This window comes from Spermophilus citellus (genome assembly GCF_964194105.1).
Source record: "Spermophilus citellus genome assembly, chromosome: 4".
Classification (NCBI taxonomy): domain Eukaryota; kingdom Metazoa; phylum Chordata; class Mammalia; order Rodentia; family Sciuridae; genus Spermophilus; species Spermophilus citellus.
Window position 1 is genome coordinate 134,323,931 of NC_138185.1, and position 18,665 is coordinate 134,342,595.

Below are 18,665 nucleotides of genomic sequence, written 5' to 3' on the forward strand. Positions count from 1 at the left end.
ATGTGTAGAGACCAACACTATCTTGTCCATTGCTGTGCTCAGTGCTTAACAGAGTGCCTGGTCAAGAGGAAGCACACACAAGTATTATGTGGAATGAATACATGTATCAGTTAGCTGAAGGATTTTGCTGACCTGGTTTTAGGTGCTTTACCAATGATCCCACTTTTACGACTGTTCCTGAAGCTTCATGCCCCAGCACCATTGGCTTTTTCACAATAAAATCCCCAATTCGACCATGCTGCCAGTAGTGGACATCGGAGCCGCAGATTCCAACAGAATGCATCTTCAACAGCACTTCTGATAAGAGAAAGGAGAAGGAGAAAAAAGTGAGGGAAAAAAACAACCCCAGTATCACTTTGAAGAGCCCTAATGATTTCTCTCTGGATAAAAGACAGGCTGGGTCCAGGTACAAAATTTAGACCACAGAGGAAAACAAGCGGAACAGCAATCCTGATTAAGTCTGGCAAGATAGAAGAGTTTCCACAGAACAAGTGAACTGTATGTGATGGGTGATTTTATGTGTCAACTTGGCTAGGGTATGGTGCCCAGTTGTTTGGTTGGTTAAACACCAGTCCAGATGTTGCTGTAAAGGTATTTTTTAGGTATATTTAACATCAGTAAATTTTGAGAAGACCAGATTGTTCCCCACAATGTGGGTGGAGCTCACCCACTCTCAAGAGTAAAGACTGGGCTTTCTTTCTTTTATTTTTAATATATATTTTTTAGTTATAGGTGGACACAATAACTTTATTTTATTTTTATGTGGTGCTGAGAATCGAACCCAGTGCCTCACCGCACTAGATGAGCATTCTACCACTGAGCCACAACCCCAGCCCCTGGAGTTTCTTAAAGGAAAAGAATTCTCCTCAAGACTGCAACATAGAAACCTGCCTGAGCTGGGGAGCTTGGGCAACATAGCAGGACTCCAACTCAAAATTGAAAAGGCTGAGACTGTAGCTCATGGTAGAGCACCTTCCTTACAAATGCAAGGCCTTGAGTTCAGCCCCCAGTACTGCAAAGGAAGAAGAAGGAAGGAGGAAAGAGGAAGGGAGGGGGAAGAAGAGGAGGATAAGGAGGAGGAGATAGGGAGAAGAAGGAAAAGGAGGAGAAAGGGGAAGAGGAAGAAGAAACCTGCCTGAGTTTGTAGTCTGCTGCCCTGCCCTGCCAACTTCAAATTTGTCAGTCCCCACACCCACAATCACATGAGCCAATTCTTTAAAATAAAATTCCCTCTTCTTCTCCCTTTCCCCCACCTCTATATATACACTCATACATATACATACATAACATATCTTATTTGTTCTGTTTGTCTGGAGAACCCCAACCAATAATCACAGTGTAAATAAGATATTATTAGGAGGAAGAAATGTGTCAACTTCTTAAAAGAACAAACTGTTTTTCAGGAGGTAACTGTTTCCAGACAATTACTACTCTATCTGATTCTTATTTATCCAAAAGAATAAGCCTGACAGAATCTCAGCTTGGCAATCCATGGTGAGCTATCAGGCTGAGTTCCTCATGTTTCTTGTTTTCTAAAAAACCACAGCTTTACTTAAATCATCCAAAGACTTCAAATGGCATTTCCCTCCAAGGGTTTGAACAAAGTGGGATTTGGTGGTATCGTTGTTGTCAGTTTTCCAAGTTTAAGATAATGATACTACTGAGCCTCTCTGCTGAAATAAGCACTAAAGGATTACAGACTTGGTCTGACTGAGCTGACCGCATTACAAATATCTCCCCAAGAAAAAGCTCTGCCTTAGAAAGCTCTGCTATACTTTCAGACACTTTACACACTGCCCTTGCCACAAACTATGTCAACTTATGGAAGGTAAGGTTCACATGTGTAGAGACCAACACTATCTTGTTCTTGTCAGTTTTCCAAGTTTAATATAATTTTTTTCCCATTCTGGAGATGGGAGAGATTAGAAAACAATCAGCAGGGATCTTCCCTAGGCAACTGGGTGGCATGACCACCCCAGGTAGACGCCACACCAAGAAATGTGTCAGCTCACCCTGAGGTGAGCTGACACATATATTTATATATTTAAAAATATATAGTAAAAATATATAAATATAAAATATATATTTTAAATATATATATATATATATATATATATATATATATATATATTAAAAATAAAAGAAAGAAAGCCCAGTCTTTACTCTTGAGAGTGGGTGAGCTTCACCCACATTGTGGGGAACAATCTGGTCTTCTCAAAATTTACTGATGTTAAATATACCTAAAAAATACCTTTACAGCAACATCTGGACTGGTGTTTAACCAACCAAACAACTGGGCACCATACCCTAGCCAAGTTGACAAAAAAAAAAACTATTGGCAAAATCCAGCAGATGTGGCTCAAGAACATTCTTCATCTTTGGTTTTCATGAACAGAAAAAGAAATAGCGGGGTGAATTCTGAGATCAAAGGTAGGGAAGCCAGATGTGGTGGTACACACCTGTAATCCCAGCAACTCAGGAAGTTGAGGCAGAAGGATCACAAATTCGAGGCTAGCCTTAGCAACTTAGAGAGGTCCTAGCAACTTAGCAAAATTCTGTCTCAAAATAAAATATGAAAAAAAGGGCTGAGGATGTGGTCCAGTGGTTAAGTACCCCTGGGTTCCGTCCCAGTACAAAATATAAAATAAATAAAAAAGACTGGGCATGTGGCTCAGTAGTTAAGTGCCTCTTGGTTCAATCCCCAATACTCACCTCCCACCCCAAAAAAATTAGGGAAACATTTGAATTCGGATAACTATCTTAGAGTTTTCTCTTTTGAAGTCACCAATTTGTAGCAAGAGATTAGATCTGACTTGCTAGGGTGCTCACTAAAATATGTTCTTTCCCATTTCCAATTCAAGCATAGCAAGAGACAAGAAAATGAGGAAAGATTCAGAGAGAAGCTATACTGGGATCCTTCTGAATGCAAGATGTATGGCCCTTGTTTGGCCACCTCTGGAACCAACATATCAATACCAACATATCAGGACACAGTGAGGTGCCTCCTTCACTTCTCTGAACATGATATCTTGGTATGACTCTATAAACCCTGAAAATACATCACTTGCTAAACATTGATAGAAAGAACTATTGACTGTATCTTATCACTGAAAGTCAATAAATTCAACCAACCTTTGAGTAGCAAACCTCTAGAGCCACCAGGAAAGCTGCCTTCAATCTGATGTTCACACAGAGGCTGCAGTTCTGGGATGAGGTGTGGCAGGGTGGGGGAGGATATCCCAACTCATCAAGGACAAACAGAAAGGGGGCCTAATTGGCTGGGTATGACCCATCAATAGATACTCTAGCCCACTATACCCAGCCTTACTTCAGGGTCCTGCAGATTATAAATAAGTAGGATTCTGGAGATGGGAGAGATCAGAAAACAATCAGCAGGGATCTTCCCTAGGCAACTGGGCGGCATGACCACCCCAGGTAGACGCCACACCAGGAAATGTGTCAGCTCACCCTGAGGGCTCACCCACTGAGAGGCCTGCAAGGAGTAGAGCAAAGGTGCAGGAGCCCTGCCCCAGTGTGCTCACTTTCAGTACTTGGTTGATTTAGGCAGGGGGCAGGGCTCCTTGCAACCCCTCCCCCAGCCACCTGACAGAAAGGCTTAGAGTGCTCCACTGGCCTTCATGGGAATACTAGCAAGATACTCTCTTTGCTATTTAAAGGATCAAGTTCTGTAGACTGCTTTTCAATGTTTGGGCTAGGGTTAAGACACGATTTGGCAATACCAATGTGGTAGATAGGGTAATTGGTCATTAAGTTAAAAGAGGAACAATTCTGCCTTGGGTTCATGCACTTTGCATCAAAAACTCTCTGAGACAAGTCAGTAATATGATTCAGTAAATTTTTATTTTCTTTACATATTTATTTACTTTTTGATACTGGGGATTGAATGCAGGGGCACTTTACTACTGAGTTACATCCTAGATCTTTTTATTTTTTATTTTGAGACAAGGTCTTGCTAAGTTGCTTAGGGCCTTCCTAGGTTGATGAGGCTGGCCTTGAATTTGTGATTCTTCTGCCTCAGCCTCCTATATCGCGGATATTACAGGTGTGTACCACCATGCCCAGCTAATATAATTTTTTTTTCTAGTTCTGTTAATGTTTCTTTTATTTAATGTAGCAGTCAAGATAAACCTACCCATCTAGTCATATTGTAGAAAACAGATTAGGTTCTCAGCCTAACAAATGCATAGTCTTTGGTTTGTTTTTAATGAAGGTAAAAGTAATAAATTTAGGAAAAAAGTGGGGCAGGGAAATAAGGCACATGTCTCCAACATAAACAATAGGAAAAAAATACCAGTTCAGTTTTGCAAGGACCTACCATTTGGGCCTGGTTCAGGAATGGGATAGTTCTCCTAAAAAAAGAAAAAAGAAAAAGAAAAAGTCATTTAGCTTGAATAATAACTTTACCTTAATAACACTTTCCATTATTAAAAAGTTAAAGTGGAGTTTCATTTAGTCTTCACAAAATTAACGTAAGCTCAGACCATACTGCTGCCGGGCTGTAGGTGTATACTGAAGGGCTCATCGAATGGCAGGCTAGAAAAACCTACCCAGCTCTTCACCACTTTTCTAACAGAGCAAATGATCCAAACAATGGCATACATCATATGTTCACAATCTTACAGAGAACCACACTGGCTGTCACCAGTGTCATGTCACAGGATGGGATACTGTTCCGATGCTGGGTTCCCTCCCAGGGAAACTGCCAACTGCCCTAAAGTCAAAGGCCCAATTCTGGTAGAGAACTTCAGGCCCAGGAAGAGCTGACTTTAATTTATAACCTCATCCACCCACCCAACTTGCCCAGGACTAAGAAAAAAGTCTGCTAGATGTGCCCTCAGGCATAAAGGAAATCTGGGCTGCTTCTGGGTCTCTGGATCTGCTTTCCATATCAGAATCATCTATCCTGGAAAAACACATTCTTAGATATAAATTTATTTCTGGCAAACTCACAGGTTCAAAAAGCAATCTGAGAGCTGGGTTTGTGGCCACACATGTCGCCTAGCATGTGTGAGGCACTGGGTTCGATCCTCATCACCACATAAAAATAAAATAAAGATATTGTATACACCTAAAACTAAAAAAATAAATATTAACAAAAAAGCAATCTGAGCCAGTACAGTGGCACACACCTGTAATCCCAGCAGCTCAGGAGGTTGAGGCAGGAGTATCACAAGTTCAAAACCAACCTCAGCAAGAGTGAGGCACTAAGCAACTCAGTGAGACCTTGTCTCTAAATAAAATATAAAATATGGCTGGAGATACGGCTTAGTGGCTGAGTGCCACAGAGTTCAAGCCCCAGTACTGGGGGGCGGGAAGCAACCTGAACAGGAGTGGGATTATATTTATAATCTCAGCTACTCAGGAGGTTGAGGTAGGAGGATTGTCGAATTCATGGCCATCCTAGGCAATTTAGCAAAACCCTGACTCAAAATTTAAAATTTTTTAAAAGGACCGTGGGTGTAGCTCAGTGGTGGAGTACTCCTGGGTTCAATCTCCAGCAGCACCAAAAAACAAACAAACAAAAAATAATCTGATGTAGAAGAAAGGTGGATAAGGCAGGTTTTGGTTGTTTTGTTTTTAACCTCAATTTTAAAAAGGGAAGGGAAGGACAAAAGAAAGAAGAATCAGAAAAGAAGGGAAGGAAACAAGGCAGGCAGTCAAGAAGGAATTCCATCAAAAATGGCCATTTTAGGATAACTGTCACCAAAACCTTCCCCAATGGAGTCACTGGTCTCATATCTGACTTTTTTCCTTGCAATACGGGGATTGAACCCAGGGACACTCTGCCACTGAGCTATAATCTCCAGCCCTTTTACTTTTTTATTTTGGGACAGGGTCTCACCAAGTTGCTGAGGCTGGCCTTGAATTTATGAACCTATTGCTTCAGCCTCCCAAAAATTACTGAGATTACAGGCATGTGCCACCACACCCAGTTCACATCTGACATTATATATCAGAAAATATTATGTAAAGTTGTTTCTGTTATATTGGGTGAAATTTTAAACTGCAAGTTAAATTGAAACTAAAGACAAACATGGAACAGTATTCTACCCTTCCACCAATTGTGTTATTAGGCAAATTCCCAAGCACTGAGAGACGATTGATTACACAGCCTAATCTTCATATTCTTGCCTCCAGCTGTTTTAAGTTTGAATACTGCATTTGGGGTGGGGAGTTAGGGAGATTCAAACTCAGAGCAATAGTTGGGTGAACCAAATAAGCCCTCAGTCACTGAAATGATCTCTAATCTCTGAAAAAGCCCTTTGCTCTTACCTCTCTGAAAAACCTACAGTAACTTCTCCAGGCACTAGATGGTGCTGTGCTAATAATTTGTTTTTTTCCTTGGTAGCAGAAACACTTCATGGAGAACTTCAAATACTTTCCCTGTACTGCCGCCCTTTCTTTTCCCTTCTCTTTCTTGCTAACTCTAATCACCTTTATAATTCAGGCTTGTTTACTGCCTCTCATCTACAGAAGACATGCTACCTGAGCACAAGCCCATATTAAGATCAGCCCATAAATGTATAAATATTGTCTAAGCACCACTGGGGAACCCATAGGTTTTACAAAGTTGTCATACAGATTACTAAAAATCCTTGCTTTTTTATTGTGGTTCTTGGCATGATGTTGGTTAAAATCCCATTTACTTAATCTCTTTTTCAGTCTTAGATTTCAGTGGTGATATGCTTTCATTTACCCAATTTCTTATCTCCCAAGGCTTCTTAGGGGTGTGACTCAGGGGTAGAGCGCTTGCCTAGCATGTACATGGCCCTAGATATAAACCCCAGCACTGCAAGAAGTTAAAAAAAAATGTTTTGTAGTCTTAGACACATTCAAGTTTTCCTAAATAGGATTTCTTACCTTTCTGTGAATGATAGTAATGAGAAGGTAAAAAAGAACTGAGTAACTTCTTTACTGTAGTTATGTTAGTGTTCCGATACTTTTTTTTTTTTTTTTTTTTTGTCTTTTCTTTTTTCTTTTTGTCTTTTCTTTTGGAGCTGGGAATCAAATTGATGACTTTGCACAGGTGAGGCAAACCCTTTTCCGCTGAGCTACATCCCATTCTGCACTTTTCAATTCAAGTTAGAAATACCTATCTGAAGCCAGACATCATGGGACTTGCCTATAATTGGAGTTACTGGGGAGACCAAGGCAGGAATATTGCAAGTTCTAGACCAGTCCCAGCACCTTAGTGAGGCCCTAAGCAACTTTAAAAAAGAACTAGGGATGTATCGAAGTGGTAAGTGCCCCTAGGTTCAACCCCAGGACAAAGAAACAACAACAATAACAAAATCCTGTCTGGATCTCATACATATTCTCCCTCCTATTCTTCTCCTTAAGCTCACTCACCCCCTGGCCCCCTGCCTTACACAGTAACTCATGGAAATACTCAGGAAAGAATTCTCTGGACACATAGGATCGTGCCAGGTGCTCCTTTCATCCTAAATGTTATCTCGCCTTCCCTAAATAGATGTTTGCAAATAATCCTAAATGTACCCTTATTGGCCGCAGTTTCTCCACTTCTACCAGTACAACTGAATTCATTCCCTCAAAGTCTTGCATGCATTGCAGCCACTGCCTCAATACAAGGAGAAATCGGGGGAACATGCCTTTTCCCTCCTTCAGCCAACCTGAGTGGGATCATGAAAAATCAGACTCTGGAATCACCTGTCCATGTGCATTGCAGGCTCCCTGGCACCTGCATGTACTTCTGGCAGTTATGTAACCTTGTTGTGCCCTCAATTTCCTCTTCTGTATAACAAAGATAACCATAAAAAGGAGAGCCAACTCATAGTACATAAGTTCAGTCTTATTGCAAAAGAAATAACAGGGCTGGGAATGTAGCTCTGTAGCAGAGCACTTGCGTAGCATGCACCAAGCCTTGGATTCAATCCCCAGTGCAGAAAGGAAGGAAGAAAGGAAGAAAAACAAAAGAAATAACAAAGTTCTGTAGAGACCATTATGTTATGCCATATAAGTCAAACTCGAAAAGTTAAGGAAAATAAGTCAAACTCAGAAGGTCAAGGGTTGTATGTTTTCCTTCATATGTGGAAGCTATAGAGGAAAAAGGAAAAGTGATGGGGGGGATTTTATGAAAATCAAGGGAGATCAGTAGAGGAAAGGGACCAGGACGTGGGATGTGGGATGTGGGATGTGGGAGGTGGGAGGGGGTGGGGAGTGATATTAGCCAAAGTATATTGTTATATTGTGTGCATTTACGAATATGTAGCAACAAAGTCCATCATTTTGCACCACTTTAATGCAACAAATAGAATATGTGGAAAGAGGAAAAAAGGAAATAACCAAGTTCTGTTTCCATAATTACCTTACACTATGGTTGAACCAACTGTGGATAACCTTGCCCCTTTGAAAAGTACTTTAAATTGTTTGGGGGGAAAAGTTGTATTCCCATTGTTTTTATGTCAACTTTAGAGAAGTCTGATTGTTCTTTGAAAGGCCCCAGTCTTCAGAAGAAAGTGAAGTTAAGATGCCAGCAGTGTTTTTAGTCTTGCTTCTGACAGTTGTAGAAAAAGGATAAAGCCACCCCCTCCTGCTGTCAGGGAAGAGTGTGAGGAAGTCAGCAGCCTGGCCCCAGGTCCTCAGCAGCATCTCTGACACCTGCTCCCACATGCCAGGCCTCCTGTGAGCCTTGTGGGGCTGTCCTGCATGCTTACAGTAAACAGGAGACCTTGTTTTGCTTCCTTCTCCCTCCATATTCCCTTTCCATTGAGTACTTGAAGGGTGTTTTGAGGGAAATCCAAAGATTTCCCAATTGGCTGTTTTGTCATAAGAGGCTTTGTTCTAGCCGCTGGTCCTGGCACACTCAAAGTAGGGGGTCAAAGTAGGGGGTTGGATACTCTCCAAAGTCCACTGAGCTGGTTCCCTGCCCAGGCTCTCCCAGCTCCATCTAGTCTTTGTTCTGCTGATAACAATCTTTCTAAAATGCAAATATGCTTGCAGTCCCCAGTGGCCCTATACCACTCACATGGCAGCCACTATGTCTCCATCTTACCTCCAACCCTGCCAAACTCTACACTGGGTCACCCTCACAAGGGAGCCCTTTTTTCCCTCTCCTTCAAGATCTCACAGGACATAGGAAGTGAAGCAACTGAAAGTGAGGCATCCTAATTCCTGTGGGAACTCAGGGAGACTTAGGTTTGGATGTGTTGAAATGAGGGGTCTAGGGACATCCAAATGGGTCTGTCCAATAGGCAGTTGTATTCCTAGAACTGGTGCTCAGTCATCATCTCTTACAAGAAACCTTCCCTGTCTAAGGTAACTACTTCCTGAAACTTCCTTCCACCTAGCACTGAATCCACACAGGATAGTTAAGGAACTATTTACTTCTCAGCAGTGATAAACGTGTAAAAATTTCCTTCTAACTAAACATATAAGATCATAACCATTAATTTCTTGTGCGGATCTTTATCTTAAGCAAAAATATGAAATCTCTGAGCTCTGTTGGATGCTCTGGTCTATTAAAACATTTATTAAGTACTTACTGTACTCAGGTCTTTGTAATTGAATATTTATATCTTTTTTACTTTTTTTTTTAGAGACACATTTATTCAGCGTCTATTTTTTAAGTTGTTGAAGTGAACATCACTTTGCAAAATTTGAACATATTTTCCCCAGTTATCAATGTTTTTTTTGTGTAAATCTGGTTGAGGGGCTGAGGCTGCAGCTCAATGGCACAGCACTTGCCTAGCATGTGTGAGATCCAGGGTTTGATCCTCAGCACCACATAAAAATAAATAAATAAATAAATAAATAAAAGTATTGAGTCCATCTACAACTTAAAAAAAAAAAAATTAAATCTGGTTTTAGACTCAACTCAAAGTGGATCAAGGACCTAGGAATTAAACCAGAGACCCTACATCTTAACAGGGTAAAAGTAGGTCCAAATCTCCATTATATGGGATTAGGCCCCTACTTCCTTAACAAGACTTCTATAGCACAAGAATTAAAATCAAGAATTAATAAATGGGGTGGATTCAAACTAAAAAGCTTCTTCTCAGCAACAGAAACAATCAGTGAGGTGATTAGAAAGCCTACATCTTGGGAGCAAATCTTTACCCCTCACACATCAAATAGAGCATTAATCTCTAGAATATATAAAGAACTCAAAAAACTAAACACAAAAAAAACAAATAACACAATCAATAAATGGGCCAAGGAACTGAACAAACACTTCTCAGAAGAAGATATACAATCAATCAACAAATATATGAAAAAATGTTTAACATCTCTATCAATTAGAGAAATGCAAATCAAAACTACTCTAAGATTTCATCTCACTCCTGTCAGAATGGCAGCTATAAATAATACAAACAACAATAAGAGTGGGCCAGGATGTGGGGGGAAAGGCACACTCATACATTGCTGGTGATACTGCAAATAGGTGCAGCCAATATAGAAAGCAGTATGGAGATTCCTTGAAAAACTGGAAATGAAATCACCATTTGACCCAGCTATCCCACTCCTCAGTCTATACCCAAAGGACTTAAAAACAGCATACTATAGGGACAGAGCCACATCAATGTTTATAGCAGCACAATTCACAATAGCTAAACTGTGGAGCCAACCTAGATGCCCTTCAGTAGATGAATGGATAAAGAAAATGTGGTATATATACACAATGGAATATTACTCAGCAATAAAATCATGGCATTTGCAGGTAAATGGATGGAATTGGAGAATATAATGCTAAGTGAAGTTAGCCAATCCCAAAAAAACAAATGTTGAATGTTTTCTCTGATATAAGGAGGCTGATTCACAGCGGGGTTGAGAGGGGGAACATGGGAAGATTAGACAAACTCCAGATAGAGAAAAGGCGAGGGAGGGAGCAAGGGGGTAAAAACAAGATGGTGGAATGAGATGAACATCACTACCCTAAGAAAATATATGAAGAAGACACGAATGGTATAAATATACTTTGTATATACATGCATAAATATGAAAAAGTGTGCTCTATATATGTAATATGAATTGTAATGTATTCTGCTGTCATATATAACAAATTAGAATAAAAACTTTTAAAAATAAATAGATTAATAAATATATGGCAGCAAAAAAAAAATCTGGTTTGGGGGAAATTTCCAGCTTTAATATCCATGCTCAGAGACTTCTAAATTGGATGCCAATACTGCATATATGTACCTATTTCTTCTTACTTTGTCATGCAATTTTAGAAATCTCCCCCACACCCATAACTCTAGTTTCTCCCCTAAGAATAGTTACTTTTACAGAATGTTAAAATCCTATTACTGACGTTGTTTACTGCTCCTGCTGCTTTGAGGGGAAAAATGTTAGCTTTGTGTCTCTTGGCCTTTTACAGACAAAGGCATTACCTTTTCATAACAGCTGACAGAGATGGCAATTTGCTGGACTTATTTTCCTCTTTTGAATTTAAAATTATTTATCTGGTTTTATTGTTGAAACAATTTAGATAAAGAGAGGGGATTTCTTTGGGCTATTTGCTATTACTTAACTCCCCTGTTACTGAAGGAGTTTGGGATTGTGTTATCACTGGAAATTACCTCTGACTGATAAGATACTAAAGGGTTCAGATACTAAAGGGTTAAGCAGCCTGTTTCTTCTCCCTCCAGGTGATCTCTCAACTGCTCATTAGGACTATCAGTGCCCTTTAATCTGTTTATATAGAAGTAGCTGGCTGTCCACTAATTGCAAAACTAATCAGGAAAAGAGACATGATGTAAGGATTGGAGATATAGCTCAGTGGCAGAGCACTTGCCTAGCATGCATGAAGATCCTGTGTTTGATCCCCAGCACCGAAAGAAAAAAAGACACATGATGCATGATGCCTAGAAGCATTTGAGCTGCTGGGTGTTCACGACACCTCATTATATAATCCCATTCTCCTCATTCAAAAATCCTAACAGTAAAGCATAAGTGGCAAGGACAGGACACTTTTAATGTGTTGTATTAGATACAGAATTGTCTTGTTTTTTAAAACTATTGACATGGAGTATGTTACATTTCCTCAAAGAGCAAAATCTCAAGAAATATCTTCAAGAACTCTGATTAATCTCTAAATTTGATGTTGATGCATTATTTTCTCTGTTATAATTAAACAATATCAACTCATAATTATTTTTCCTTTACCCTGCCATCTATTCATATAACTAATCATAAAACAAAAATCTGACTACTTCCCCTCCAGGGTGCTCAGGTCCCTGGAATGAGGAAGTTGTTTTATTCCCATTCTTCTCCCTGTCCAGATGTTCATGCCTGAAATTGGAGAAAAGCTGATTTTCAGGAAGAAGGGATATAACATGCACTTAGAAGTGGTCCATGAACTGTTACTTATGATGAACTGTTATTTATTTATGCAATACATAAAGAAGTGGAGAGGTACGCTTAAAAATGGTTATAGCAGTCTGATACTACACTACATCCAAGTGCAGCCAATGCAAGCATCAGTCCATGGTTAACTGGAAATACAAATAAAATTGAATCTTTCATCATAGAAATTCATGAAGCACTGTATTAAAGTCCCAGGACATGCACAGAATGTAGTAGGCACTCAAAATGTTAATCCCCTTTTGTTAGTTTCCTTACCATTCTAGCAAACCCTAGAGCATTAAAATTATAGCACATTGCTGGGCATGGTGGCACACAACTGTAATCCCAACAACTCAGGAGGCTGAAATAGAAGGATCACAAATTTGAGGCCAGTCTCAGCAACTCAGTGAAACCCTGTCTCAAAATTAAAAAATTTAAATATATATATAACTCATCTGTAAAGCATCTCTGGGTTCAATCCCCAGTACCAAAAGCAAACAAACAAATAAAAAAAAAGCCTACCTACCACCACCAAACAAAGATTCTGCACAGAAAAACTAATTCGAATGTTTTATATCCCAGCTTCATGAATTAGTAATTCACTTCCCAATAAAAAGCAATTTCTAGGGGCTGGGGCTGTAGCTCAGTGGTAGAGTGCTCACCAAGCATGCATGAGGCACTGGGTTCGATTCTCAGCACTGCATAAAAATAAAAATAAAGATATTGTGTCCAGGGGCTGGGGTTGTGGCTCAGCGGTAGAGCACTCGCCTAGCATGTGCGGGGCCCTGGGTTCAATCCTCACCACCACATAAAAATAAATAAATAAAGATATTGTGTCCAACTAAAAAATAATAGATATTATTTAAAAAGTTTCACATCTTAAAAAAAACATATTGTGTCCACCTAAAAATAAAATATAAAAATAAATTTTAAAAAAGCAATTTCTAAATTTCTCTAGACAGACCGAATAATCATAAACTATTGAATATGAAGTAATTGCCCAGCCCACATTAAAATAATTTGGCTAAAAATCATCTGCGTTTGAATGCCTCTAGCCTGCTGCCTGCCTAACTCCACAGTTAGCATATACTCTTGATAATGTGCTAGATGCTATGCTGGGCCTTTCACATTCATGATGCCATTGAATTCTCACACAACCAAAAGATGAATACTACTATTATGCCCTTTTCAAGATGGAGAAATTGAGGGGCTGGGGATGTGGCTCAAGCGGTAGCGCGCTCGCCTGGCATGCGTGCGGCCCGGGTTCAATCCTCAGCACCACATACAAACAAAGATGTTGTGTCCGCCGAGAACTAAAAAAAATAAATATTAAAAAAAAATTCTCTCTCTCTCTCCTCTCTCACTCTCTCTTTAAAAAAAAAAAAAAAAAAAAAGGAGAAATTGAAGCAGAAAATAATTTGTCCAATCACACAACTTGCAGCAATAGAGCTAGAACTAAATCCCACTCTGATCCCTCACCTTAGCTTTGACCTTATTATTGTTTCCATTTAAAGACCTCAGCAAACTGATATTGTTTGCTGATTGGATGTTTGCTTCTTTTTTAAAAATTTATTTTTTAGTTGAAGTTGGACACAATACCTTTGTTTTATTTATGTATTTTTATGTGGTGCTGAGGATCGAACCCAGGGCCTCACACGCGCTCGGTGAGTGCTCTACCGGGAGCCACAACCCCAGCCCTTGGCTGTTTGCTTCTTTATGAATGTTTCCACACCTCTCCCTCCTACTCTCTGGAAGCCTTAAACTTTCTCTATTTAAAATGGGGAGGGGGAGCAGAAGGTTTTAAATCTCAGATTTTGTTTCATTTTCCTCATTAAGAAAGACTACAGCCAATCTCTCAGTATGTTTATGTCCTCCCTCCCTCCCTTTCTCTCTCTCTGATTTACCACACAACTTATAATGCTCCCTCTTTACTGTTACCACTAACCAACTAGCAGGCAAATTTGTTTCCTGCAGCTCCCTACTGCATCAAGAAAGAAAAGGGAGTCATATCTTCTCCATAGGCAAGAGGGATTCTGGGTTAAGGTTTTGTTTCTACTAGATAGAGTGAAGTGGCCCAGGTCACATTTTCCCACAGAACCACCCCCCTGAATGGGCAAGTTCCTGGTTTTACATGAAGCAGGAAGGCAGCACTGGCAAAAGCTGAGCCCTCCTTCCTGCTTCAGAACTCTGCAGAATCCTGCTTCAGGTTTTTGGAATAGAAATTTCCCCAAACAACTCCCTTTACATGAGTTCTTGAGGCAAGGATCATTTTTATCAGGTGACCAACGCCTGATCCACCTAAATGGGCACCGGGCCTCAATTCCCCAGAGTGAAAGAGTTTTAAATCTATTGTTTGGTGGTCTTATCCCAAAAAGGCAAAACAGCTGGGCATGTTGGTGCACACCTATAATCCCAGTTACTGAGAAGGCTTTTGGGATCTCTTCTAAATCCCAAATTCAAGGCCGGCCTGGGCAACTTAGTGAGAATTTCTCTCAAAATAAAATTTTTAAAAAGGGTCTGGGGATGTAACTCAGCTGCCCTAGTACTCATGCAGTAGCCCTGAGTTTAATCCTCAGTACTCAAGGAAAAAAAAAAAAAACATGCTGGGGGTGAGGGACATTCCAATTCTTCCCCCTTCCCAGTCTTCTCTTCTGTAATTCATATTCAACCTAGCCTATGGCTTTTCAAATGCCACTAATGACTTACTCTATTATTAGGCTCAGGAAATCCTGAGTTCTCCTATAGAGAGAACAGGTCTCTTGCCCTCAAAGATTCCCCATGATGTTTCTTTCTGTCTCTATCTCTGGTTCACTACTGGCACCATCAATCCAATCCCAGATCACTGAGCCTATTCACCTCAAGGAAGAGGGTGGATAGGCAGAAATACTTTACTGGGGTAAGGAGCCTTATGGAGGAAACAGGGAGAAACTATGCTTGGGAAGGAGTACAAGGGCCCAGAAAGCCTGTCCTCAGGGGTGTGTTGTAGTCACCCCTGAGGAGGCACGGGCCTCTGTTTAGTTTTTGCTGACAACCCTTATGTCCCTTTCCCTCCAGTATTGGGTATTTCTCCAGGGTAATGTCTCCTGCTTCTTTCCTTCTCCCCCTACATGTTCTGCTTATACATGTTCTGTTCAGCCATCCACAATTTCCTAATAGAGCACTATTTAGGACAGGACAATTCTTTATTGTGCAGGATAGTGAATTCAATAAATTCCAATAAAATCTATCAGCTGTTGCCCTCAATCATTGTGACAGCCAAACCCCCTGATACATTTCCAAATATCTCCTGGGGAATGGGTGCAGTATGCTCAGTAGAGAAACAAATGACTCCTAAGTCTACATCACCAGTCCAGGTGCATTCCTGTATCCAAGGGAACCACTCAAAGTTAACCTGTAATCTGTCATGGAAACATCTTAAACTCAAATTTTCAAAGCTAATCTCATTATTTTAATCTATTCTTCTGACTAGTAAATTACTCACACACCTACAAGTCTTAAAACTAAACCTGGGAGACCTCCTGGTTATGCCCCTGAACACTTTTACTGTGTACCAGTCCCACAACTGCACATAAAATTCTCATGTTTTTTAGAGCCGTTAGAACACAGTCACCTCAACCCAATCCCCATTCTAATCAGAGTGGGTCCTAATGCAAAACCAATGGAGGAAATTTAAGGTGAGCTCCCTCTTAAAGGGGGGTAGTCTGCCTGAGAAGTGGGAAAGCATGAGTTTAGGAGTGAAGGCAAAGCAGAACCTGGGCTTGTAATTCTAGGGCTTCTACTTATTGGGTGCATGGCCTCAAGCAGGCTCTGAACAGATAGAGGGCCAAGGGCTAAAGGCCACTCCCAGTGAGACCTTTACTCATTGCCATGACCATCAAAGCCCTCACATTGCTACATTGTTTACTTCAAAAGTTTACTTCATATCTGTCTCCCTCAGTAAACTTGGGAGCTTTCTTCCTCCAGAGTTCTGGTCCAGTGCCTGGCACATGGAAGGTAACCTCTTATAAATGTTTGAAGGACTGCATTTGAAATCACTCTATAAGCAATATAAAGTAGTACCAATTTCCCTTCCTCATAATGCCTGATAAGGCATTTATTGTAATAAACAGTAATAGTGTCACTTTAATTCAGGACCTTGGATGGAGACTACAAAATGAGAGGAAACAGCATTAGAATGGGAGTTTGAACATCTGAATTCTTGTCTTGGCTCTGTTAACTAACCAAGCCTATCAACTTGGGGAAGCACTTTCTTCAACGGAGGAAATGGAGAGAATCCTTCAGATAAGGATTCTTACACAGATAGAAGGGAGATATACAGGGTATTAAAGGGAGTCTTGAACAAAATTGCCACCAAACTCAGTCTGTTTGCATTCTTTAGAGAGACCATCACAGATTCTTAAACTGTCAGTTACTATTAATCTTGATAATCTTCTGAGTCTCTCCAATTTAGATCCTGGTGCATGTTCTTTGAAGGGAAGAAAGTGCTTAGGAGCAATAAAGATGGCTGATACCTGTCCACATGCCAAATGCCATCCCAGGCCATTTGAAATGGACTTGTCAATGGAACTGTGGCATGACCACTGGGCTGATTCAGCAGCTCCCTGAACTTTGGTCCCCTTAGCAGAGGGCAGAAGTCAGGGTGTAAAGAACAGATGTATACAGAAAGTTCCTAAAAGGTCAAGGGAACCAGATCAAAGAGGCAAATCACTGGAAAACGAACTAAGGGTGATTATCTACACTGCCAGCCAAAGCTATCATTTTCTGAACACTTAATAAGTGCTGGGTATTCTCAAGATCATAATAATCTTGCAGGGGAGGTTTTTATCAGTCCCACACAAAGGAGAGTAAATTGAAGTTTCACTCGTTTTTAGTGTTGTCTATCTTCTCTTTCTACCCTGTGCTCTACCCAGAAGAGCAGTTCTGGGCAGGTCCTAATCCAGGCAGCATTCTTGCATCTCTTCTGAAAAGTGCAATGGCAAGAGTCTGGACTATGAATCTGCAGCTGGAAAAGTGCAATGAATCTGCAGCTGGCAAAGGAGGGGAAAGGCTTCAATTCATTTACAACAGTCCTGGATATAGGCCACGTGCCAGTCACGGGGCTAAGTTCAGAGAGGCACAGACAATATTCCTGCCTTAATGATAATCGTTAACCACTAATCACTACCTCTACCTACCCCACCCCCACCCCACCCCCACCCCCACTTTAACCCCTGTGGTAACCAGCTCAAAAAACACCTAAGGTGAGGGGACTTTGCTAGGCTGGAACTGGAGAGCTGGGACCTGCTGGGCTCAGAGAGGAGTGAGGAAGGGTCGAGTAGGCTCCCCACCCTCCTTCCTCTTTTACCAAGCGAATGTCCCCAGGTCCGTGCACAACAAGGGAGAGGTTCTCGGGCTGGGCCGCCGTCGCCATGTCACTCTCTAGCTCCCGTGTGGTACTGGAGTCTGCAGGGCCTGTGGCGGTACGGGTCCTGTGGATGGTTCTGGTCTTTGCCCTGCAGAGGGTCCGGGGTTAGAAGTGGGAGGTGGGGCCTGGGCTTGGCGGCGCGCGCCGGCCGGGGGCGGAGCCTTCTCGTTCTTGACAGCCGGGGCGGGGCTGGCGTGCAGGGGCGGAGCTGCCAGCTCCCTCAGAACCACAGCTGGAGAGATCCGCGAGGCCCCCTGCTTCTGTCTGCACTGTTCTTCTGCTTGGCTCAACTTTGCTGCCCTGAAAGCAGCCTACGGAGTTAAAGCCAGCAAACCGGCATGCTCAAACGCTAGCTGAGGAAAAATGGGCACCAGGAATTTGGGAAGCTATTGAGAATGCAGATTCTCTGGGCCAATACCGAGATTCTTATACAGTAAATCTAGAGAAACAGGCGCTATACTGATGGCAGTATCCATGTTGGCGCCTTGTCCCCTGTGCCCAGCACAGAGTCTCTCATCAGGGCATAAGTGAATGAATTCATGCATCATACTATGGGCCTGATTTATCCCATGGGCCTGATACATCATTATAAAGAAGCTGTGAAATGGAAATTGTGAGAACCTTTCTTTTTAACTGCACTGCTGCTTCTATTTGAAGAAGAGTTGAGGCACAAACTCAAGCTCCTTCAAGGTCTCCCCTCTCAGGGACACAGTGAGGGTTAACTCTCTGGGAGGGAGCCGCCTTCCTGGCAAGCCCGGCTATAAAGTACTCGTCCCTCCTTTAAGGGCATTGTCAGGACTTCATTCCCTCTCTGTTTCAGCCACACTACCAATCTTCTTATCTCTTCCAGAGGACTTTCCCCAGAGCTGCAACCCTCGAAGATGTCTCCCTGTGGCACTGACTGCATGCCCAACCTGTGGGATACAGCTTGTAC

General features: G+C 41.4%; 1 protein-coding gene across 1 annotated transcript in view; it reads right to left on the reverse strand.

Moving 5' to 3' along the window:
• SORD (sorbitol dehydrogenase) overlaps positions 1-17,866 on the reverse strand; it is a 35,775-nt gene extending 17,909 nt beyond the window's left edge. Inside the window, exons 1-3 of the mRNA XM_081288815.1 lie at positions 17,672-17,866; positions 4,337-4,370; positions 133-297 (exon numbers count right to left, since the gene is read on the reverse strand). Of these exons, the coding sequence (XP_081144941.1) occupies positions 133-297; positions 4,337-4,370; positions 17,672-17,737 (265 nt within the window). The 5' untranslated portion in view covers positions 17,738-17,866. The remainder of the gene's footprint in view (positions 1-132; positions 298-4,336; positions 4,371-17,671) is intronic.
• Between the last annotated feature and the right edge of the window lie 799 nt (positions 17,867-18,665).